This window comes from Etheostoma spectabile, chromosome 10, assembly GCF_008692095.1.
Source record: "Etheostoma spectabile isolate EspeVRDwgs_2016 chromosome 10, UIUC_Espe_1.0, whole genome shotgun sequence".
Lineage (NCBI taxonomy): Eukaryota > Metazoa > Chordata > Actinopteri > Perciformes > Percidae > Etheostoma > Etheostoma spectabile.
Window position 1 is genome coordinate 20985981 of NC_045742.1, and position 25956 is coordinate 21011936.

The 25956-nt window shown below is 39.8% G+C and overlaps 1 protein-coding gene across 4 annotated transcripts in view; it reads left to right on the forward strand.

Moving 5' to 3' along the window:
• Positions 1 to 14262, forward strand: part of gria3b (glutamate receptor, ionotropic, AMPA 3b) — an 82072-nt gene extending 67810 nt beyond the window's left edge. Inside the window, exons 13-16 of one of the 4 annotated variants that reach the window (XR_004333731.1) lie at positions 6241 to 6488; positions 7279 to 7393; positions 10093 to 10207; positions 11658 to 11903. Coding sequence is in view for 3 of the 4 variants with exons in the window: in XM_032527457.1 (XP_032383348.1) it covers positions 6241 to 6488; positions 7279 to 7393; positions 11658 to 11903 (609 nt within the window). In the remaining variant the exon portion in view is untranslated. Of the gene's footprint in view, positions 1 to 6240; positions 6489 to 7278; positions 7394 to 10092; positions 10394 to 11657; positions 11906 to 14218 lie in introns of those variants that run through there. The other 3 variants (XM_032527457.1, XM_032527458.1, XM_032527459.1) reach the window with 3 other exon arrangements.
• Positions 14263 to 25956: the final 11694 nt, after the last annotated feature.

The following is a 25956-nucleotide window of genomic DNA, read 5'->3' on the forward strand; positions in this document are numbered from 1 at the left end:
AATGGCTCTAGGCGCTTGGCAGCGCGGCTCTACTCACACTTGGCTCTCCTTTCCACGACTGCCCTGCCTGTTTGGGCACCCTCTTCTCCTCTGTGTCCAGCCTGTCTGTCCCTTTACCTTGACACAACGCGGGATATAGCTTCAAGCTTTTCTTCTGCTCTTCCTCAACAGAGCAGCTGTCATGTGCCGCTGCGCCACTGTGATTTGTTTCATCATTTTATTTCCTGTCATGGTTCTTTTTCAGTCAGTTGAGTATTTGTGTTTTGGATGATTAGAAAATGATGAGTTGTACCAGCGAGGCCACGTTCATCCTCTTGATGAGGTTTTATACCATCAAAAAGGCTTGGCTCGGTTACATTTTTTGAATTGTACATTGTAGGAGAAGCTGGATGGTAATAAAGGCTGAGATGATAAAATGTGCTGATGTGGCTGTTTAATTACGTGTTAAGACCGGGGTGAGACCATCAAAGACAACCACACTGCTGTCCCGTCATGCACCTTATTTAACAGCGTAACAATGAAAGAATGATAATTGTACAGAGAAAAGAGACCGCACCATTGTTTTCTGTTCCCCTCAAAAAAATGACACCCCAAAGCCTCAACAGCAAACATCGTGCATCTTGCTGATCTGCAGGTGTGGTGGAGAAAGGAGCAACAGCTTGAGTGCAGTCACCAATGCATTTTACTAAGCATGAAAATCAATTTCACGTCTCAGCTGCTGGCGCAGACACTGCAGCTTCTGCATGGACCGACACAATGTTTAATAAGTAGCTTTTTTATGCAGAGCAGAACTGCATTAGGCCAGGGTTGCACAAAGAGGAGCTGGCAAGGAGATTTACACAAGAAATCCTAAGGTTGCCCTGCAATCATAAGCAGCACATTGTAGCCCAACTCCCCGAGCTCTTGTCACTTTGTGTTTCAATACAGCGCTGAGTGAAGGGGAGGCTCCTATAAAGATTAGAGCCTGTTTGCATAAAAGAGAAAGCTGACAAGAGTGATGATAGACTAGTGCGAGAGATAGGCGTGACCTCTGAGGGAATGCGCTGTCTCAGAGGGCCTTGTCGAACTTCAGATGAGCAGCAACAGCAGGCGCGAGGGGAGCTATTTGAGTTCAGCAACAAGCATCAAAGACGAGCAATTGGTATTCAGGGCGTAACATGTGGCACTTCAGTGACAAAGTACACCCACAGAGCCTCAACTTTCATTTCTGCATACTTGAGATACAGGTAGTCCTGGCATACAGGATATTGAGGTGATGTCCACGAACAAAATGGAAGTAAAGTAGAAGGAAATGTAGTGGTGGGTGTTTGGAGATGGCATTTAGATACACAAGCGGGGGAGCATATGTGGGAGAGGCTATAATGAAAGCAGCATGCAACTCCAAAGGAAGAATAAAAAACTGCAGTTCGAAGGGTAGTGGGCAGAGGTCTGGAATTGCTGCATAACTGAGAATCAATACAGATTAAGTGGTTATTTGGAATGGAGAGGGCAATTGCTTTGACTTTGGACGTTAATCACTTGTCCCTTCTCAGACATTTTAATGACATTTTTGGAGGAAACAAAACCTTTAGTCTCTAGGTTTACTAATGATCTTTCAGAAAGTACAGCAAAGCAAAGCTCTCTTTTCCTTCTGTCCATTTCAGTGCATCATGGGAGACTTGAGAGGCTTTACTTTTTTTAGCCAATAAGCAATCTTATATCTGTAGACTGGGAAGAGACGCCCAAGGGGTAGCCTTTCTTAGTGGAAGAGAGTAATATCCTTTAATGCAGGCAAATAGTAGCCTGTGGGCCAAATCTGGCCAAACTATTTGAGTTGACTGTAAAGGGTTTGCATCAAAACTTTTAACTCTACTGTATTTAACAATGCAAAAACAAGACCGGCGTAAACCTCAATCAACATAACCTTGTAATAAGAATACATAATGTAAAAACTGTAGATTATAAATTATATAATCCACTTCTTCTACTGTCCATGATACAAGTGAGCCATGTGTTAACACTTAAGTATAAGCTGTTTTTTTTTAAACAAATCAGCTTTTAATACTGATGCTACCTGTCCACCAGAAAATTAGCTGCTAGCTGATGAACACAATCTAGCATTTTGGAGCTTAAGACCCAGATAATCCCTCAGGAGTTAATAAAACAGAGCTGAAAGAGAGTGAATATTAGATTCATCAGGTGGCAACAAACTCATTTACAATGTTAAGTTACTCCATATCTGCTGGATGTGTAAATGGGCCACTGTTTGCTGACAAGTTTGACATATAAACTTAAAAGTTGATACTTTTGTTTTACTGCTTGTTTCTGCTGACCCCAGGTATTGCAGGTTTAAAGGTATAATATTCAGTATTTTCCTTGAAAAACAATTGTAGTCCCTCTCAGTCATGACCCACTAGAAGTGTGTGGTGGGGTCTGTATCTGCAGAGACTCTGCCCACTGTCTAAAATGTCTCTTTACTTCTCATATGTTTGTGTGCAGGACATTTGTGAGCATCAACAAAGAGCCTTTGGGCCCCAAGTGGGTGTGTAACCCCAGCTAATAACAGCATAAAGGTTGTAGAGTCTGTTCAAATTCAGGTAGTTCCACTCCAAACGCGTAAAATACAGACCTTTTGACAGTGGCTGTCCATGTCTGATGCGATGGAAAAATCTTTTTTTACACCCAACCGTTTTTTAAGCCCAACAACAAGCTTATCCTTAACCTAACAGCGTCAAAAGGGACGACAATAGTCCCGACCAAGCGTGAGTTATATGACGCTAAAGGAGACTTTTAGCGTCAATAACAAAGACAATGTCACCTGACCAAGTGTCCGTATTTTACAAGATAGGAGTAAGAATGTGACGTGCATTTACACAAAATCCAGCAATACGTCTAATTCCTGCGGAAATATGGGTGAGTTTATTTGTGCTTTAGAACACAACTGCCGTGAAACAATCAGAAAATAACGTCTTATTTCTGTGATTCACTGCTTTGTTTGCGATGTCTCTATCCGATTAATCTCTCTCTGTCTCTCTCTCTCTCTCTCGCGTTGAGCCGGGGAGGATGGGACGCTGTGCTAGCATTAGCTGTACCTCCTACATGTTATACCTTTCAGAAAAAATAAATACCTAAAATATGACAGACCTGCGCCTCCACCTCTACTGACCACTCATTGCAAAAAGCTAGAATAACCGGCTATGCTTGTATATAATTGCTGTCCCCTGCTCTATGGAAACGTTCATTTGTATGTGCATGCTTTACTGTGCCTAAGTGCCTGTGCGTTCATATCTGCATGTGATGTGGATGTAGTGAATCAAAAGACTTCTCCCCAGAAGAATGATAAGCACCCACTAGTTTTCTTCTGGTATGCCTCTGACCTTGTCCTGTTCTTTTGATTCCTTTGGTCACCAGGCTGGAATAACAGACCTGAGTTTGTCTTTATGACTATAGCAAGGCAGCAGGAAGCAGATTTGCTGGTACACACCTACACAGATGATGTAACTGTGTCGCCTAGGTAGGAGTGTTGGCTGAGATTGACTTTTTAGGTACTTCATTATGAACAGAGCAACATTATGATTGCTTTAGCATAATTTTAAGACATTTATAGCAGGAGGATTGTTCTGTTTGCAAGTTACCCAAGATGGACTTGTGTTTCTTTTCGGTTTATACAATAGCTATCAAATGTATCCCCTCCCTGTTAATTGTCTGGAAACTCAGATAGAATACTGCAGTGTGTTCTAACAGGGCCATTATACGGTGTAAAGGAGAGCCACATGTACGTATAAAGCTGTATTAATGGCAGCCTATAATTGCTCAACAAATTGTCTGTTCATTGATGATGGACTTTTGCAGTCATTATTCCCAAATTGAATTTTAAATGACCACCATAGACCGCAGTGTGAATGATTACATTTAAAAAAAGACGAAAGTAGATTTTTGATGCATTGTGCGTGTGTGTGTGTGTGTGTGTGTGTGTATGGGTGAGTGTGTGTGTTTGTGAGTATGCATGTAGTGTGCCAGCAATAATGAAATCTCTCTCTTTCCCTGCTAGGCTTTCTCACTGTATCTTGTTTTCTTTCTCTATTAGAATCTGCTTTAAGCATCTCACTGGTGACTTTAGTGGAATCGGCCTATTTAAGTTTTGGTCGCACTTCTTCCCCGCTCTGATACTGATGAATTGATTTCATAAAGCACTGAGGCAGCACACTCTGTTGTCAGTAATCAATGCCCAGATCCATTCCTTTCTCTTTATTTGAGGAGGCGTCTGGAGCCGAGCCACTGCGGAGCAGATGAGCCCCGGGTCTTTGAGGAAATTGTCTTCTAAACTAGTGTCCTTTCCATGATGTCTGACACATGGAACTTGAACGCTTTTAACAAGATTGTCAACAAAAACATCACATTTAACTGTGAATCCCTCCCCAGCCGTTGCATCAAAATAAAATGGCCATCACCCCAATTTCAAAGGTTTTCCATCTGAGTAGAGGACATTCATCATGCAGACTTTAATTTGTGTTATGTTGCTGTCTCATCTCATCCTCACCCTTGGACTGATGCTCTATGTCAAAATTGTGTATAATAACATAAAGCTGGTAAAGCACTTTCGTTAGGTCAAGGTTAATGCTTTTGTTTATTAATAGAAATGCATTAGAGATGGATATGCTGTTGTTAAGGGGGCTTTTACCAATTGAGAGCAGTGAGTCTGTGTACTGATCAGTATGTCTGGACTGTCTCCATTTATCCATGTTCAGTTATCTAACTCTACTGTACCTTATCTTCAACATTCAATAATAGAGCTATATGCATTGCTTTATACAATGATATGATCTTTACTAGAGGCCAAGTTGACAATTTCAAGCCTCTTGTTTTGTCCAAAAATATTTGCGAAGCTGTGGCGTAATTAAAAAGTGTTTAAAAAGTGGCATCATCAGGTCAAATTTGTATTACACCGGCAAAATAATGTCATTCTTAGATGATGAAACTAGTACATAATAACTGCTAGCATCAGCATGTTAGCATTACCTTTGTGTGCATGCTAGCATGCTGACGTTAGCTGCAAGCACCGGAGCTGCTAGTGTGGCTGTGGACACTTTTTTGCTTGATAAACGACTGATTATTTTTCTGTCAATCAACTAATGAATTCATTGACTATTCATTTCACATTTTATAATGGCTAAACTGATGACCTGTGGCCATGTGAGGTAAAAAGAAACACGCCGTCGGGAATTGTCTCTAAAAGATGCTGGTACATCAACAGCTTGTCCTTATTACATACACAAACCCTTTGGTTGACAGGAGATCTTTTGATTCAGCCAGGCATCCAACCCCCTCTGTCTCTCTCTGGCCTTTACTAAAAGAAACTATCTTTTTTATGAGGGATCCAGTCTGCAGTACACACAGTGCTGCTCTGGAACTGGCTCATCGCTGCTTGGACCAGGATCTGTTCAAAGTGTGAAATGCATATGCCAAAATAAATCCAGCGGCATTGAATAATTTAATTGATGCTTATTATAGATAGCGCTCAACTCCCACAGATTTTACAGGCTTGCTAAGCCTGACCCCAGGCGCTGGGAAAAGGCTCATCTGTGTCACTTTGTGATGAGTTGCCTTGTGTCTGCGTAACCCGCTTTCTCGTTTGCTTCTCTTACTTCTCATGCACATTGTCTCTGAGTCAGAGTTGAGAGATGTTACATTAAGGACAGTATTGTTGAAATGAATGACTGTAATAAGTTCTACAAGTTAAATTAAAACTATAAACCAAGGCTCAAATTCGCCCAATAGATTGGTCCAAAACTTTTGCAAGTTTCCATGTAAATCATCATTATACACACTTCACTGACACAAACGTTTAATTATTGAAGATAGTGTTGCATAACCAAGTCCACCAATGCCAGTATTTCTACTAAAACCCAATTTGCATGACATTATACTATACAGGTGATGAGTGGTCCTCATTCCCACTCGGTGAATGTGAGCCTCAAGCTGCAAGATAATATTTAAAGAGTACATCTATGCTGATGAAGAAAAATGGATTTTGTAAATTTTTGTACTTCATGATCTTGTGAAAGTCCACCAGCTATATTTTCTGGAAGTATTTAAAGATATCACTGCCACTTTTCCAAGATGTCTATAAATACTTCATGATGCCAGTTTAAAACAAAGTGATCATTAAGCACAAAAATCCTACGAACTCCATTGAAATCCTACGATTTTGTTCCGTATTTTTCTAAACTACTTCTCTTTTCCTTTTTCTTCTCTGCACAGCGATCCAAAATAGCAGTATATGAGAAGATGTGGTCATACATGAAATCCGCTGAACCCTCAGTGTTTGTTAAGACCACACCCGATGGCGTAGCCCGGGTACGAAAGTCAAAGGGCAAGTTTGCCTTTCTCCTCGAGTCCACCATGAACGAGTACATCGAGCAGCGGAAGCCCTGCGACACCATGAAAGTGGGCGGGAACCTCGATTCAAAAGGATACGGTGTGGCGACGCCCAAAGGCTCAGCATTAAGGTGGGTGGAATAATATAACAATATCCTCCATGTTGTTATAGTATTTCACCTACCCTGATGTCCCCCTGTTGTCATTCTCTTCTCTTCCCCTTCTTGTTTTGTTGTGGACACAGAGGTAACGGTAGTATGCCTTTCAATGTACTTCGATACAAAGGTTAAACGATAAGAAATGTTTTGTTATGTGTACGATATATAATGTATGTATATTATATATGTGATAAGAGTTGCTAAATTCTAGTCAAATAATCTAATCCCGATGATAAGGCTAAAGCTAACAATCATTTCATATGTATGTCTCTCTTACCGTTGCTTTTCTCTCTCCTTCAATCTCTCCTTCTGTCCTGTGTGCTGTCCTACCTGACTGTTGTGTTGTCACTTTTAATTTAACAGTTCAATGGTTTTTCAATTTAGCCTTTAAAAGCTGAGCTGTCACTTGTGACGAATGTTAATTGCATGATGTTTGTTGTTGTTACTTTTCTTCTCAATGACAAGTGTCCCCATCCCGCACACTTCAGTTCTAAACTACGTAACCCTTCATGCCACCTTTTCCAAGATTTAACACTGTCTTTACCTTATATGAGCCTTTCTTATCTCTCCATATTCCTTAAATTCTTAAACAATTTGTCCTTTCCTAGACCATTCTGATTAACAGATTCTGTGCATAAGCCCCTGCTTTCATAGTGGTAGTCTCACTACCATTACATTTTGATGCTTAGTACAATTATTACTTTGCATTAGATTTCTCACGGACCTGTGCATTTTCTTACAAGTTATGTTTTATCGTTTCAAGAAATGCTGTTAACCTGGCAGTTTTAAAACTGAATGAGCAAGGCCTCTTGGACAAATTGAAAAACAAATGGTGGTACGACAAGGGAGAGTGCGGCAGCGGGGGAGGTGACTCCAAGGTCAGCCTCGATGTCACCACAATCGGGTACCATAGTGCAGAGTAATCGGCAAGGCTGTTATAACAACCCAACCATAACCAAACCAACTGTCCGCCCCTACCAACCTGCTGCTGCCCCATGGCAGAATACCAAATTAACTGCTAGTCTGACCAGACGCTTTCACAACTCAGATCAAACTAAGGAGCCTTTTCTTAACTGACAGGAAAAAAAATAGCTGTGGTCATTGAGGCTGTGATATTCACAGAATAAGAATCATAGGAGATAGGTATTTTCTTCAAAGTTACAGGATATTCTAAAAAAGGGAGACTATGATGTGAATGTGGCTGCCCTGCAGTTGTGAAAGGTTGAGCTTTGTTTATTCACCCTTTCACATGTGTAGGGCAGATCACCTAGTTGCATATATTAGGACTTTGTCTAGGTAGCTTTGAGAGTTTGAGTGAAAACCAGTTGATGAAGTCACACACATGTAATTTAAGAAGAGCTTGGCCTTTAAGTTTGCAAGTGATAGATTATTTAACATTGGAAACGTTTGCTAATCCTCACCGTAAAGCTGCTTCACATCCATGACACTGGCCCAGAACTCATGAGCTTTAAAGCCAACGTGATCAATTCTACTTCAAACCTCAAAATGGCTGCACACTGATGCCGACAGGAAAGCAAGGGGAACAGCGGCGTCTTGAGGGGACTAAGCATTGCAGGCAAACGTGAGAATTCTAATTAAACAAAAGACCTAAGATTTCTTTTTTAATGAGTTCTCTGATAAACCACCTGTGGTTTGATTTTCCGCACATGCATTTTGACTGTCAGAGCTCTCCCTTTTCTTCTGTGGTTAAATGATGAATGTGTGTTTCCATTGTAGAAGCTGCAGTAATGGTGAAAAGTGTGAAACTCCAATCAACTATGACAAACGTTAAACATTAGTATACTGTTACTTAGATTATGTGCCACAAGGTTACAGATAATATATATGCTGTTTACATACACCTATAAGGTCCTTGGTTATACTACACACTTGCTGAAGTCCCATTGACTGCAGATTATGTCAACAGAATTAATTACATTTACATTTTTTTAAAAAGCATCACCACAAGAGGCTGCATGAGGCATAGATCAAATAATGTCAACCAAATGCTTGTGGTTCATTTCTGAAAAAGAAAATTTAATAGTACGTTTTTCAATGTTTGCATTGCTAACATTGTTATGTTCTGTAGTCACTGAGATCAGGAGGCCGTCCTGTGCTACTGATGCTCAGGAGCCATTTCAAAGGCATCTGTTTCTTGTTCTGTCATCCATCTTTTATCATGCACAGGTATGTACTGTACTATCTGTTTCCTGGCTCCCCAGGACTCAGTGGAAAGGCCTGATTAGGTGGAATAAAGCGGCCTTGAGCGCTCTGCTCCAAACAGTGCATCGCTTGGCCCCGTCCCACTCACAGCTCCGTGTTCCAACAGACATCAGGAGATGCACATAATGATGAAGACCCTCACACACACACACACACACAGTTAACACAGCTCTTTCTTGCCCTCAGGCAAAACATAGTGCAGCCTAGATTGAGTTTCAGACACAGAGCATGTTGCAGGGTAATTGCATTGTTAATCAATGTCTCTCCAATCCAAGACAATGCTCTGGTCTTCACAGTCCATTTCTCCAGATTGGCTATGAGGGATTTACAGTGATGTAATCTTCTCTCAGTGCATTATGCATTGCTTAAATCCCCTTGGGGAACATTGTTCCCAGGGAGTAGTCAGGTCACTCATTTATCAATGCAACGATTTGTCTTTGCTTTTCACATTTACACTGAGAGATTGACCTAAACCCCAAATGTTTCACTATTACATTATGACTACATGACTACATGACTATCCAGCTTCACAAAATGTTTTTTTTTCCTAAAGTCAGTTAAGGCAATAGAACATTATGATAATTTATGATTACATATAGTAGTTTGACGTCCTATGGACATAAAACGGCAAGAAACAGCTGTGTCAGACATCAGATTATGCAGCTACAGGCAAATATGAGAGGAATTATTCCACTGATACTTTTGAGCTTAGTCCTGCAGCTCTGTGCGGTTTGGTTGGGACACACTCATCTGACACTAATCTGGGGTAATTGGGAGATAAGGTTTCATGGCGATATGTCGGCATAGAACACCTAAGAATTAATTAAGATTTCACTTTAGGTCATCATTGCTTGGATATGAAATTGGTTGTAATACTTGTAAAAATAGAAGTGATTGTTGTCGTGCTGGTGACAGTAGCATTAGCCATTGCAGAGTTCTGCTTATATTATGGAAATGAAAGGTAGTGTCCATCACTTAGATTTTTTCTGTTTGTTAAGACAAAGCTCCTGTTGGACTGATCTTGTTAAATACTATTCAGAAAGCATCTCTGATCCTTTTCCTGCCCCCAAATAAATCTAGCCACGGTGCTTTTGGATATTCATAGACTTGCAGATCGTACTACCAGTACCTGCTCGTCGCCCTGTTCACAGCGTCTGCCGATTACTCAAAGCGATATGGGTAGGTCCTGGCTTTAGACTAGGGGTTTTAAAGGTAATAGGTAGAATGCCTGCTTTTTGTGATGTTGACAGCCAGGAACCCTGCTTTATCGCTTTGTAAAGTATGTAGTAGTTTAAAAGTTGAATAACATAAAATAACATAATATAATGTTATTTATGTTATTTCCCACGTGAAGAACTCCTGTAAACCTTGCAGTATTGAAACTCAGTGAACAAGGCATCTTAGACAAGCTGAAAAACAAATGGTGGTACGATAAGGGTGAATGTGGAACCAAGGACTCTGGAAGTAAGGTCAGTCGCTGCAGGTCTTTTGTACTGATTCCAAATTGCATTTTGACGTACTGTTCATATGCAAGACAAGACTTCTCTGACATCTATAGTATACATTTTGTTTATTTGCTACACATAATTTATCTTTTTTTTTTGTATTTGAGTTTTTCTGCCACAAACTGTAACACAGTTTTAACACCGTGGCTTTAACACAAGGCACTGCTTTCCCAAATTTTATTTTTTTCTGTCATTGCCATGGAAATGAGCCATTTTTTGCAATATAAAATGAACTCTTTTTTTGTGAAAACTGTAATGATAATAATGCGGGGAAAGTGCCTTTCAGATACACTATTTCAATTGAATCACAGCAGTTAATAGTTGTTGATAAAATGCTATTTTTGCTCATTTTCACTCTTGACATTCATGATACTTTGACCATTATGCTGCTGTTCCTATTTACCAAACTGTTAATGAAAATTTGATTTATTTGTGTTGTTACTAGTTTGCATCGAGATGTGTCTATTAGATTCTTTGGCCTCCTGTGGTGTGATGAACAAGCACAGCCTCTTATTGTGATGAGTTACTCAAATTCAACTTATCTAAGCGGCGAGAGCACCGTAGGGTGTCCTCGAAATCTTGTGGCTGCTCGGAGTTGAGGTTAGAGGCTCTGCTTGCACATTACAAGAAGTTGGAGAATGTAATAAACCCACTATTTAACCCTCTGAGATACAGTCAGAACCTCAGATTATAGGTTAGAGTCGCTAGATAGCTTTACGATATCTCCACGCTCATAGGGTTAAACTGCAAATAGTAAAACTCTAATGAACAAATTTTAATGAATATGTTTGGTAGGTAAGCAGCAGCAAAATGGTTTGATCTTTAGTTGTTTTTTTTCTTTTTACTTTAATGGAGCTATCATTCATCTAATATGAAATTGACTGTACTGTATGACAATGTTGCCATGAGAGTTATACGTACATGTCGCCAAGAGGATTAAAAAAAAAAAAGATAGGGATTTTCAGAGCTGTCGACCTATGCGATACTGACCAGCTTCCTTACATGGTCAAGAGCAGAAGCCATTTTACATACATGTAGTGTAGGGAAGGGGATGCTCTACATTCACCAGCAGATAGAGAGAGCATTAAGAGTTGGCTTCTTTCTCCTTATTGTGGAGAATGGTTTGACTATGGCAGTCTAAAGTTCCTTTCAACTTTGTGGCATCCATAGGAAAATCAGTTGAGTCAAAATTCTAGCCGTAGCCCCTAAATACATCTTCAATTTTTGGTTGTTTGTAGCTGTTAGTCTCCATAATGTGCCATATGTAGGACAAGTTAGATAGAGTATGATGATGTACAAGAGCAGTTTAAGTCCAGGCTATGTGAGGCTTAGTTTGAAGGATACAGGCTGTATTTAGTTCTGCTACTCATGCTCCACTGCAAATCTCTTAACTATGTTATTCACTTTCCCCCAGGACAAGACAAGTGCTCTCAGCCTAAGCAATGTGGCTGGTGTCTTCTATATTCTGGTTGGAGGGCTGGGGCTGGCCATGATGGTGGCTCTGATAGAGTTCTGTTATAAATCACGGCAAGAAACCAAACGGCTGAAATTGGCCAAGAATGCCCAGAATTTTAAGCCGGCTCCCCCGACCAACACCCAGAACTTTGCCACATACAGAGAAGGCTACAACGTATACGGAACCGAGAGCGTAAAGATCTAGAGGTACGTCGCCTCTGCTTACTGTCCGCACTGTCCCTAGGTGCAGTGTGGGACATTAATCATTTAGCTTCCTGTCGTATAAGTGAGAGTGAATAATTCATTTGTGTGTGTTGCTGTGTGGCTGCTCCTTGTAAAACTGTTTACGGTTGACATTTTGGACACAACAGAACACACTTCCCCACTCAAGTACAAAACTTTGAGATATTGTTTAAGCCTTGTAACATATAGCAGCATGGATAATGCCTCGGGCAACATGATAGTACACACACGGTATTAGCAAGTTACCAGATACACAACCTCATGTTGTGAGGAGTATCCTAGAACTGTAAAAAGTTATTTTGCATAAGAATTGTAGAGAAAAGAAATGTGTTTTATTGTGTGTAATCTGTATTGCATTGTCTGATCTTTAAGGATCAGTTGCCCCAAATTAGTGGAACTTGTTAAGTTTAGGCAACAAAAGTACTTAGATAGGGTTAGTAAAACATCAGCAATTGGCTTAAAATATAAAACTACTAATAGGAAGATGTAATGTGATGGCCTAAAACTTAGTTAACTTCAAATTGACAGTTTTGGTTTAACAAGATACCCTAACCCCCAGTCTTCTGAGTGAAAGCCCTGTGTTTGTTTGACCCATTCACCACAGCCTAACAGAAAACGTAATTATGGGTCATTATGAGCTGCTTGCTGCATCGACCCACATGGGCGTTTGCTGTGTGTGGACAGGCTGCTCTAATGGTGTCTAGCCATGCAGATATTTTTGCTTTTACTTGCACAAGATATTTCAGCCTTCCTCTTAATAAAATATATGTAAATGGGATTGTACTTGTTTTGTTCACAGTATTAACAAAGCTGCAAACACAACATTTACATATTATTACTTTATAAAGTTAATATGGCAAAGGTGTTCGCAAACAGTTTAGACTTACAGCAGACACGGACAGCCTTAGGAAAGGATAATTCCGATAATCAGTCTGTCCATTAACTCCTGAGGACAATATCTATCTCTTTAGCTGCTAAATGCACAACTTTGTTCACCATCTAGTCACTTATTTCGTCTGTCATTTTGTGCTGGACAGGTAGCGTACAGTTGCCTCTTAGAGCTTGAACAGAAAACTGAAAACAACTGTCTGCTGAATCTGATGAGGAGAGCGGTGAGAGTAAATCAAAATTTAAAGCTACAAGACAGCAAACCAAAACAATGAGCTAAAAGAGTCTTAAAAACTAAGAAAAATTGACACTGAGTGACCCCTGTCACATTACATAGTTATATTTATTTGCACCTGGTTGATACAAAACTGTTGATGAGCGCAGCTTTACGACGTTGAACAGCAACATTCCTACAGTGTCGCTGTTACTCTGTGCATTCCACAGAACACACTCAACAGCTTTCATAGGAACTTTTCTTTTCTGTGGAAACTTAGTAAGTAGTTCCACTGAAAACTCATTTAAAAACCACGCACATAAATACCACTACCAAGGAAGGAAGTGGGAATTAAACAAATATCTCTGTACAGCGGTTTGACAGCACTGAACTAAACAAAGGGGACCTTGAGAAGTGCACTGTTAAGTAAATTGTTAGTTTTGTGTTTAATTGAATTGATTGCATGTGGATTCTGTTCTTTCTCATTAAACACCAAGTTTGACATGTTTGTTTACAGAAGTTGTACAACAGCGCAACGTGATTTAAAGGCCCTGCAAACATATTAAGATTATTTATATAAGAGACTTCTGTGTTTGTGTTTTTTTTCTGTGTTCTTCTCATTGGATTCAAGTGGACAGGTCTCGGCTGGAAAAAGAAAAGGCTGAATAGACAAAACTTTATGACAGCTGGTGTGTTGTTCGCTTATGTCGCTACCGCTGTCAATCAAACTGAATAAAACTACAACCACACACTCCTGATAAAGGCAATAAGCTGAGTTTTTCTGATAAAACTTGGAAGTTTCCGGAACTTTCTATTTAACTGGTGCTTAATAATCACAAATATTTGGTGTTATTTAGAAGAAAAACACATTATTTGAAACCAAGTTTTCAGGGGCTTTAAAAAATAAAAGCAATAGTTTTTTTGTTTGTTTTTTTACAAAAAAGGCTGGATGACAAGTAGTTCTTCAACTCATTTTTTAAATGCATGGTTAAGTTGAAAATGTTGAATACACAGATTTCTTTAAATTCTTTTTTAAGTTGACATTTTCAATCTAACAGTCACATATTTCCAACCCACATGAGTCATATGTACAATAGTTGTATGTTTTTTTCCTGCCGCCAATTACTACATATCTCAACTCTTTGCGTTTGCTTCTGTCCTGTATGTCGACACAGGTTTGGGAAACATTTCCATTGTCCCTTACAACTGTGACTGAACATCTATGAAAGGACAGGATCACGGGGATTGAGCTCCAAGCCAAATCCTCTCGGGCGGACACGGCACGATTATCTGCAATGACAACACGACTGGACTGGTCACGGGAAGAGCCGATGCTGCTCCCTCCTCTTAGTGCCTTATGGAACTCCGAGTCCAATCAATGCAACTCATTCACAATGATATTGCTTTTAGCTTGAAACTCATACAAAACAGAAGAATGGTGCAGTGATTGACATATATATCTATATATATATCTATATATATTTAGATATATATACATACATATACACATTTTACATGTTACAATGAATGAGAGAACTAAAGCCATCCTTTGCAACCCTAAGCACACTTTGAAGTGCCAGAAAGACAACGAATCTTATATGACAAGTCTAATTGGTTTCTTGTAATCAATATGATCAGCTTACTCTTCATCGTTCTGCTGCCAGATTTTCACTGGTTATATGTGTTCAAATCATTTTATTAGAAATATTCAGTGCACTGTAAGCCACTGTTTATTAGAGAATAGCTTTTATACTGCTGTAAGTCACTTATAGTGGCATTGTACTTGTTTTAAAAGACAGATTGATCTTATTGGAGCGAAATGCCATTTAGCCCAAAACAAATACGAGTGTATTGTTTGTACTCTAAACTCTGGTGCTTCTGCCACTGTCTTCTGACCGTTTGTTGGGACTCATGAAGATGAGAAGATGATCTGGTTTGGCTTTTACGCACTACAAAACCAGGTCATAATTCGCACTTCCAATACTGCCAAGGGTGTGTTTTGTATGACAAAGAGTGTGTAAAGCAAAGTAATCATGCTTGAGTCAAAAAAATAATTATCTGTGATCCACAGTTTGTAAAATATCAAAGGAGCACTGACTTGCCCAAACAGTCTTTCCCTGAAATCTAGAGTCATTTGAGTCTCCTGTACGTGAAAGTAAAACCAAACAAAAAGGGTGATTCAATTGTAGATTAACTGCAGTCCAATTAAAGGATAACAGTAATGGCTTTTAAACTGTAGTATTTTGGATTACCTTACCATTTTCTTTGACAATTGCACATTTTACAATGAGCTGTGGTTTGCTTTAAATTTGATTTTACTTTAATGAGCATTACAGTGTTTGGTGACTTCACTAGTAAATGAAAATGAAAATTGTATGAATACAACGGAAAATAGATTTATACAAGGTTATACCAGGCAGAGCCCTGAAGCTTAGCACATTTCCGTATTGCTGTAATAATTTTCTTTCTTTCAAAAGACTGTGATTCCATAGGATTTATGAAGACATGCTATCTAATCACCTAAAACCATGGGCAGATAGTTTTATACATAAAAAAAGAAACTGACAATGTGAAGAGAAATGAAGAACAAGTTGAGAAGGATGTGTACATTTAGATAAAGGAGAGTTATTTATATTACATGATGAAAGATTGGTTTCCCTTTTTTGTCCTTTTTTTTCTAGGACACTGCATGTGAAATCAGTGATGCTTGACGAGCTCTGTTACTCACAAACGGAAACCTTAGGTTTACACTAGTAATCCAGCCCTGGTTCTTCTTTTGTAAATCAGTTACACCTTTTCTTCTCTTTTCTTTTTTTCTTTTGTACACCTCACCTTCTGCAACAAAAAACAAAAGGCATAGTAGTGGGTACAAAAGAGCAAGAGATGCATGTGTAATTTGCTGAACCTCATCAAGGGAGGCGCTGTACAGAGACTTTTAATACATTTTGTAAATAAAATGTACAGAAAGAGCCCTGTGTCTTTTAATGGTAATGTCATTCCACAACACCATTTCAACTTGTCTTTGCCGACTAAAAACACTGTGGATGAATTTGTGGCCTGAGGGGGCTGCGGGATCTCTGCTCTGGTTAAACACACTACATACTTTAACCCCAGTATGGCAGAGGATCAGCTGCCTGCAGACAAATACACAAAGAAAGGAGTTTTTTCTGTAATATGTCCAATATTGAGCCATTAGTCAGTGGAAGTGTGTGTGCATGTTTTGGATCAATAGTAAGCACCATCTGCTTCACTCTCGCTCCCCTGCCTGCATCCCCTGATTGAGGGCTCCATTGACAGCTTCATCTGGCATGGGATCTTCTTTTTCTCCCTTCTCTCATTCTCTCTCTCTCTCTACTTCTATATATATATATATATATATATATATATATATATATATATATATATATCTATACACCACAAATGTATATATATATATATGTATCCCCTTCATTTTTGGATGCAAACACCATGATATGTCTATATATATATGTACACAATGTTGTAATCACCAACTGCTTACAAAACATACTGCACATGTATGCTATGTTGCTTATAACTCCAGCCCAAGTTGTAAGCTTTGACCATTTTTACCTGGATTTACTTAAATAAAATGTATGTAAATACAACAAAAGGAGATAGTTAATTATGTGAACCCTGCTTATTCCCACAGTGTAAATTCTCACATATACAGTCAATTGGCATAATGGCCAATACATTGCCCAGACAGTCTGTGTCATTTCACTGGTCTCTGGGTCTGCATTGTGTGGAAAAATGAATTCCTCCTTCCAGAGATCCAGCCTGCCACAGCTCAAATAACAAATCCAACAAACATGGCAAACAACCACTGATTTTTTTTCCCCTTCTTTTTTGGATGCAGACACTATGATTTAGAATGTATTCACTGCACCAGTCCTGTGGAACACACTCGGGCTGTGTGAAATGCTACTGTATGATCCAAACAACCCATTTCTGACAAAGCCTGAAAGGATATTGCTTTTTTGTTCTTCCTTTGCTTCACTGCCTCTCCTTTTGTATATTTTTTCCTTTGTCATGCCTGGACTGCTTTCAAACAGGGACAAGACAGCGTGGGAGAGTGGTGTGCAAAAGATGGCACTGCACTGCACAGTTCATGATGCTCATGAGACTATTCTCTGGAATTGGTTTACTCACCTATCAAAAAAGGCGACACAGTGGCAATTTTTGTCCTGCAAGAATAGGAGACAGACAAGAGGCAACAAGCAATTAGGTTAAGGCCTTTCATTAAAAAGAATGACCCAACACAAGGAGAGGAACTGTTGATCTAATAACAGGAGGAGGAGAACTCACTTCCATCCACCAGAAGACAGCTAATCATTCCCCGCCGCGTTGCCACACACTTTTTGCATGTGTCGAACTGAAAGCCACCCATAGGCCCGTTTCTCGTGCTTGCTGTCTCTTTGGGCCTGTGGATGTGAAAGCTAATCTGATCTAACATGGGCTCTGTCACTAAGGAGAGGCTGGGTACAGTATATGCACTGTACGTACGTATGTGTGTGTGTGTGTGTGTGTGTGTTTTTTGTGTGTGTGTGTGTGGTGTGTGTGTGTGTGTGTGTGTGTGTGTGTGTGTGTGTGTGTGTGTGTGTGTGTGTGTGTGCGTGTGTGTGCATGAGATAAGAAGACAAAGAGAGAGAAAAAAGAAAATCAAACAGCTGAAGAAGGACATGTCATGGGGTGGATACTTTGATGCCACAGTAAAAAAAAACGTTCTGGTTTACCGGCTCCCTCACTTTGCAGTGTACTGCAGACTCTCTCTCTTTCTCTCTCTCTCTCTATCTCTCTCTTACTCTCCAAGGACACAATAAATAAATCAGACTCCAACTCAGTTGTTCCATTTTCCTCTTTTCTCCACTTAAGCTCTTCAGCTATCTTATGAAGTGCACCCAAAGAGTCTTGCACTTGACATTCAAGTTCCTTTGACATTGATCAGCTTCCTAAACATGTACTCTATAAAGTGATAGTTTAAAGGCAACTTAAATGATAGGAGTCTATGTCTGTCTGTCTGTCTGTTCTTTGATTTTCTTGACAATCATTCATCCAAACGCCTTCGCATAGCTGAAGACCCAAGAAAGTGCAATGTTGACTGCAAGTTCTTGAAATCTAAAGGATATGTTCATTAGTAGGCTAGTGCATTATCTACACACCGTGTATTGTATTGAGAGGTGACCCCTTTTTAACTGTTACACCATAGAATTACATTCTGGGTACAGCTCACTCTACGTTGCTCGCTACAGTGCATTAAAGAACAGACGGTAAAAGAGAGACAGGAGAGACCGGAGATGTTACATCGTAGCAACCTCAAACATTTCAGCTTTCCTATTAGCGCTTTTGGTCCCGGAAACAGCCTGGTCCTGAAGAGCTAGCAGTGATCAAATGATGCGTATACTCTAGCATTGCTTGGGGATGCAACTGTGTCCTCTCAGCAGGCGTATTACAGTGTCAAGTGTGAAGTTGTTTGGATGAGCGGTTCTCAAGAAAGCTGAAGGCAGCAATACCCGAGGCCAAGCAATCTGCCCATTCCAAACAGGCACGCTTTGAACAGGCACTGCACTAGTTTTCATAAATAGAGCATTTTGTGGGATTTACAAAAGCCGTTTTGGCATTTATAGCAATTTAATCTGTTTTCTGTAATTCCCTCATTGTTTTTTTTTTTACTTTTCCAAACTCGGTTTTGCCCTTCGAAGCACATTTTAATGACTGCAAAGACAACAGAGATGTAGAGAGATGAAACATGGAGTTCATATGTGAAGCCTTTAGGGCATGACTGAAGTGATGAGAAAAACAAATATTAGCACACAAACACCATTAGCATGCTGCACTGAAGAAGAAATAATGATATCCATGAACTAGGCCCAAGACGCATTCTTTAACATCATTACTTAAAAGATGTACATTTACCATGTTTTGCAGGCATGTCTCCCATTTGTACAAAACCAGACGGTGAATAATGCAGGTGTGACTCAGTAACCGTGCAGATCGCAAGAGGAGATCCTGTTACTGTTTGACTGAAACTGAATGGGCAAAAATCTCATAATTCGACTTTGAACACAGCGTGACTGTGGGTGTGCCAAAATCTGAAGTTGTCCCTGCGGGAGTTTGGTGCACCACAGATCCAGGGTAACAGAGAATGAATGCTGCAATGCACAAAACACAAACAGTCAGATGCAGTCTTGACACCAAAACCCAGGAGAGGTCAGATGAGAATGGCAAGGGTTGCTCAAGCTGAGAGACAGACCAAGTAGCAACTGAGGGGAGCGTGTGCAACGGATTCTGCTTTTTGCTGCTGCATGCTCATAAAAGAGTAAATGTGTGCACACTTGAACATTACCTGTGATTGAACTGTTTTGCAGGTGGACTTCTTCATGGCCGCAATCTGTCTTTGACAGATGCAGTAGAGGAAGTTCAGATTATTTAAGTAATAGTCACACTGCAGAAACACCACACTGTATACGTAAAAGTCCTGCATTGTAAAGAAGCCCGACCGAGGTTGACTCGCATTATCGACCTTCACTTTCCCTCTCCCTTGTAGCTTTTAGTGGTTCTTTGTTTAATTTCCTTCTTTTCTGTGATGGCCATGCCCCTATATGAGCCATAACTACAACAGATAACTTTTAAAATACAATTAGGCCTATATAAAGAAATCTCCTGCTACCTTTTACCTGGCTCTGATGGCTGGATACGCTAACACAGGCTTTTCCGGTATTACAAAGAAACCGGTGACCCATCAGAATGTGTGACTGTAGCAGTCGCACACCAATTCACACAGTTCTGAGATTGAACTTGGCCGGGCTCTCTCTCTCTCTCTCTCACTCTCTCTCTCTCTTTCTCTCTCTCTCTTTCTCTCTCTCTCTCTCTCTCTCTCTCTCTCAAAATTGTCCTGTGACTTTGCGAGAAAAATTGAACCCAGGCAGACGCTTTACTAAAAATTATATGAAAATAGCGTTCTTTTCACTTAGTCTTATTTGCTGTTACACGTTATTTAAGATCATTGTAAGAAAAATGACACAGTGCTTGACAAAAAATTTGTGAAGGAATGTAAGTGTTATCAGGAAAATGTTCCATAAGTATAACAAGTAAAAGCACTCAATGAAGAAATTATCCCCTGTGACTTTTATACAGTATAGCTATACAGAGCTCGACAGTAACGGTTGCCAGGGGCAATCAAATTGAGTCAAATTGAGGCAACCATTTTGTGGCCTCTGGCTGACTCCTTTGGCCACCACCTGTTCAATAATTGTGTTGTATTTTTTACATACTGACAAATCTAAAATTCAAAACATTTCAGCTGTTGTACGACCACTTTCTACACTTGCGCGTTTGCTGTGAAAAGATACAGGCAATGCAATTTTCTATTTACTTTAACAGCGCATTTTAAAATCCGATGCTAATATAGCATAGTATCGAATAGCAACGTGGATTTTGGTGTCTCATTTATGGCGTTACGCTTTTAACACTAATTACATGTTACATTTGGCACCAGGAAACGTTAGCCTACCATTAGCTACAGTAGTAATTGGAATGAACATGGGGTGTGCTTGCAGTTTAGTGTCCCAAATTCCACAATGGTCATACCAAGACCAGCTAATTGGTAGGGGTTAGGCATTTGACCTCGAGTGGTTAAGGTTAGGATAGCCAGTTGGTCAGGGGATAGGACCTGTACAAATGGGCTTACGTTACAAGGAATTTGGGAGACTAAATTGCACATATGCTTAAACACGGATGAAATGCTGACAACTAAACAGAGTAATGTGACTGTATTTCAATGTTGAGGATTCCAACACCGGGACGTACAACCGTCTGCCGCTATAGCTATGACCTAAAAGACACAAATTAGCATTTTCTTTACTCATTAATCTGCTGGTTATTTTCTCCATTAATCAATTACTTGGTTTGTAAAAAGAGAAATGCTACATGCCTATCATCGACAGCGCAAAGGGACACCTTAATGATGTTTGCTTTGTCCAAACAACACTCCAAACCTCCAACGTTATTAAAAAAATATCTAAAAAGTATTGAAATAATTAATCATAGCAATCATCACATTTGAGAAGCTGGGAGCATGATATTTTTGCATTGTAAAGCTGACTGAAATGATCATCCAAATAGTTGGCAATTCATTTAGTCCATTTATTCCAAATTGGAAATACCGCCAGGCTGTAAGCCTTGTATGTGTTGTATGTGTTTTCTTAATTTGTAAAGTAAAATCTGTCAGATAAATACAGTGCAGTAAAAAGTACAATATTTCCCTTGGAGATGTAATGGATTCGAAGTAGAAAGTGACATGAAAAGGAAAGACTCAGGTAAAGTACAAATACCTAAAACGTGTACTTACAGTACCTGAGTAAATGTACTTTACATTCCTCTACTGGTTAGACGGACACTCCATCCAGGGATGAGGTCGCACATCACAAAGGATGTTCAATCCAATTTCAGGAATGGAGCAGTTGATTAAAGAAAAAAGTCCCCTTCCAGAGACTCTGGCCCCATAACAGATTGTAAGAGTTGTTTTCAATTCCCCGTCCTCCTGCTTCAGTGATACCCGAGGTCATCATTTTTTACATTTCTCTCATTTCATTCCCCCCCCCAAAAAAATTGAAAGTCGTGCTCCCGCAGGCTTTCTGGAAGATGTTGAAGCTTTTACTCAAAAGACAAAATATCTTGCAGCTGCATTACATTATTGATTGTTGAGGCTCTGTGGAGTAATTGTTAGTCTTTCTCTGCAGCGACGATTTCCCTCAGTATTAGCACTGTTACAAAATGCTGTGTGTCGGAAACGTTTGCTCTTCAATTCTGAGGCACAAACAGGAAAACCCGACGGTCAAACAAGGTCGGAGTAAAGGCCATCGAGGCTGTGCTGGCGCAAAAAATAAAATCAACACTGTTAACACCAGTTAATAGAAGTATTCTAGAGCAGAGATCTTCAACAGGGGGTTTTGGACACCTAGGGGGTCCTCAGAGTTACTGCAGGGGAGCCACCAAATTATTGTTAATTTTTGGAAAGTTTAAAAAAAAAAGTCTTAACACGAGTCCAACATATTATTGGCTAACATAATTCAGCATATTTGGGGAAAAAAAACATTGATGATTTGCTTACTGGCCCACGGTTACTAAGGTATAGCCATCATCACATATCGTTCATGGCTTAGAATTTTATGCACTAAAAAGGTATGCATTGAAGCTTTAGGCCTCCCTATACATAATATGCAACTTAATGTTATACAATAAATGTAGTAGGGGGTCCCTGCTCCATCTCTTTTCAGTTAAGGGGTCCTCGGTTTAAAAATGGTGAAGACCCCTGTACTAGAGCTTTCAGACACATCTTTGGGTTTTGTACATATTAAACCATATTAAATAGTGAGCTTTAGAGATGCATGCAGGCAGATTTTGTAACTGTTGGACAGATCCAGACTAGCTGTTTTCACCGTTTACAGTTTTTGTGCTAAGCTGAACTAACAGGCTGTGCTATCAATGTTGTCATCAATCTCATTGCCAATAATCAAATAAGTGCATTTCCCCAAATGTTGAACTATACCGTTAAATTACAACAGTTGAAACATACTTACAGGTGGGCTCCTCTTTAAAATGGACTCAATGGTTTCTAGATCTTAACCAAAAGAGAACATTTGGAATGAGATGAAAAAAAAAGATGTTCACAACATGAAAAATCTGCAGGTACTGCATAACAGCCGTTAGTCAGTTGGGACCAACACCCCTGTGGAGCATCTCTGGCATATTGCTGAATCAATGCTTTGATGATTTCAGCAGCTCTGGAAGTAAAAAAAACAGTTTAAGTTATGAGCAAAAGGTAAGCGAGCTATTGAGTGTGTTGAACTGATTTATGGCAGCTTTGATTGTTCTTTTTCTACTTTCACTAAACGTGGAGGACAGAAGACGGTACTGAAGGGACTTGGATCAGAAAGAAATGAACAAAAAGTAGCGGGGGTTGAAGTCCTGCAGAGCTTCATTAATACGCCCCATTAGAAGTGACAAGTAGCTCAGTGTGACTTCACATCTGGACACTGCACTGCTTCATTATAGCTCAGGGCAGGAGGCTTTTATACAGTAATAGATTTGGCATACAGCTGACTGCTAAAATATCCCCTTTGAAATAGAATTCATGTTGACCCAAATATGTTGCACAGTTCAGTCATACATTTATGTAGTGAAGAGATCGCCGTCATCAGCCGCCATAACGCTGTGAGTTGTTTTATTTCTCACAAAAGGAAATTGCTTAGGTAAGTGTTTGTATGCGTTGTACTGGTCACTGGTCTTCAGCTTTGGCTTTTATGGTCTAATGTGCAATCCAGACATCACAACAGATTCCCTATGCTGTTATAAATGCTCTCCACACTAACAAAAGGGAATATGAGTCAGCTGTGGTCCATCCCTCCAGAAACCACTGATTGGCTTCTGATGAAAGTTCAATTGTATGTTGTTACAAAACTGCAGCATTTCCCAAATGGCAAATTGTCCGGAGGAGGGCGGTGGAAGGGAGGGGGGCACTAAACTGTGGGGATTGATGTGTTTTCACATTCTAAATAAACACATCATCTCATAGAAAGGTCACTAGATAATTTTATGACTCATCCGTGAGTCATGTGAAATAATTTCTAAGACTTATCTGGGCCATGTTTCCCAAAAGCGTCTTGAAGCTAAGATGATTGCCGCACATGACTTACAATCATAGATGATATTAGCCTTGAAGGAATAGTTTGGCATTTTGAAAGATACGCTTATTAGCTTTTTTGCCGAGAGTTAAAGCCCTTTGACACATAACACAATTTTTAGGGTGAATAATTCACAATATTTAAGAACATATTTCTTCACTCCAAGGCTGATTTTCTCCTGTTTTTTTATTTCAAGTTTCTACTTGATGAACACTCCGTGACACGTTAAAGGTCCCATGGCATGAAATTTCACTTCATGAGGTTTTTTAACATTAAGATGAATTCCCCCAGCCTGCCTATGGTCCCCCACCGGCTAGAAATGGCGATAGATGTAAACCGAGCCCTGGGTATCCTGCTCTGCCTTTGATCAAATTAAAGTTTAGACGGGCCGATCTGGAATCTTGCTCCTTATGATGTCATAAGGGGCAATGTTACCTCTGCTTTCTCTGCTTTACCCGCCCAGAGAATTTGGCCCACCCATGAAAGAGAGACATCATGGCTTTTAAACGAGCAAAGTGGCAGTTGGTCATGCCACACCCCCAAAGTCACAGAAAATAAGAACACGTTTTCTTATCTACGAATGCAAACAAATTCATACAGGTACACAGGTGCTGACGCTATTGCATATGCAGCCTGTACATATACTGTATGCTATTAAATATCTATATACATTTGCCAGCCTACCATGTGAACACAAGTAGTTTAACAATCTACATGATTCAAAACTAGCTTTGGGTTTTCTCTGTAAATTTTATGACACTAGGACAGATAGATAGAGCCTTTCAACAATAGCTCTAGGCTAGTCTCTCTCTGGTCCGGTGGCACACATTAAAGCTTTAGTGTGTAACTTTTTTATTTTAATGAACCTCCGTTGCATTCAAGCCATTGCCAAATCAATCCGTTCCACAAAATCTTCTCTGTATTTCTCAGTATGGCTATGTTCAGAAACTGGTGTTGTGGTAAAGATAATTACCTCTTCTGAAGAGTCCATCATGTTTTTTTAATCCTCCTTGCCTACTAGCAGCTGAGTGGTCACAGAAGGCTTGTATCATGTGGACACGTCGACAGAGTTATTGTCATTTCAATCAGGAGAGACTTCCTTGCAATTATGAAATTATTTATTGTAAATTACATAATCAAAATATGAAATGTACAAAGTCTTTGGAGATTAGACTCCATTGTATCAATATGCTTTATGTTTTTAAAGTAGCAAATCCAGAAATATCCCCTGATGGAGTCAAGACACGAATGGTGGTGGTGAAGCTGGATCACAGAAGACCAAACCAAATGAGCCAAGGGGGTGGTCAGCTGACAAAGACCCAGGGAATCATGGGTAAGACGACAGGTGGTTGAAGGGGAGGAGGCGGGTCGCACTCTAGTCCTGAAATGACAACTAAAAACCGCAGAGGAGAGACCAGATTTAAAACAGGGATGTCATGCTATGATTGGCTTGTGAAATACATGCTGAATCTGATAAGTTTAAATGAAAAATTAATGCATGGCTGAATCTGACTGGTTACTAGAAAGTGAATGCATGGAAACATATGATCAACTAGAAGTGATAGGAAAACGTAATTTAAGTTTTCCTTTAAGAACTTACACTGAGCTCCATTACTTAGAATTCCTCATGGGTGAGACAGAAACTACGCACTACAACTTTAACTTGCCAAGAGTGGTTCTTCTCAAGTGCCTGCATCTCAAACTCAACATCAGCAACTTTCAGTTGAGTTTCGTGTTGCAAGCCCTTGCTGAAATAAAAGGCAGACCTGTCTTAAATGAGAATTGCATAAAATGAATGTGATCTCTTTTTATGTGATCATTTGCATTTTCTTGCCGTTTATTCGTGGCACGCTCTATATGAAAAACACAGGGGAAAACCGTTAGCTCTGCTCTCAGAAGTTCACAAATAACACTTCTTAGTCTTACATATAAATATGTTGTATCTCATTTGTTTGGCGCCTTGTTAGGGGTGCAAGTGCATTGAACTTTGGACAGAGCAGAACAGCTTGTAACTAGAACACTAGTAAGTGGCTTGGCTAAGCTGAGCAAACTTTGTATTCAGTGTACAGACACGCTTCTCATCTAGGTCTTAGCAATAAAGCACATTTTCACACACTTAGACTTACTGCAGTCGGTGTAGACTCTTCTCTTAAGCATTCAAGTTGTGCCAGTCCATTAGAAGTTCAGTGTGTCAAAAGCAAAAGGTTCTG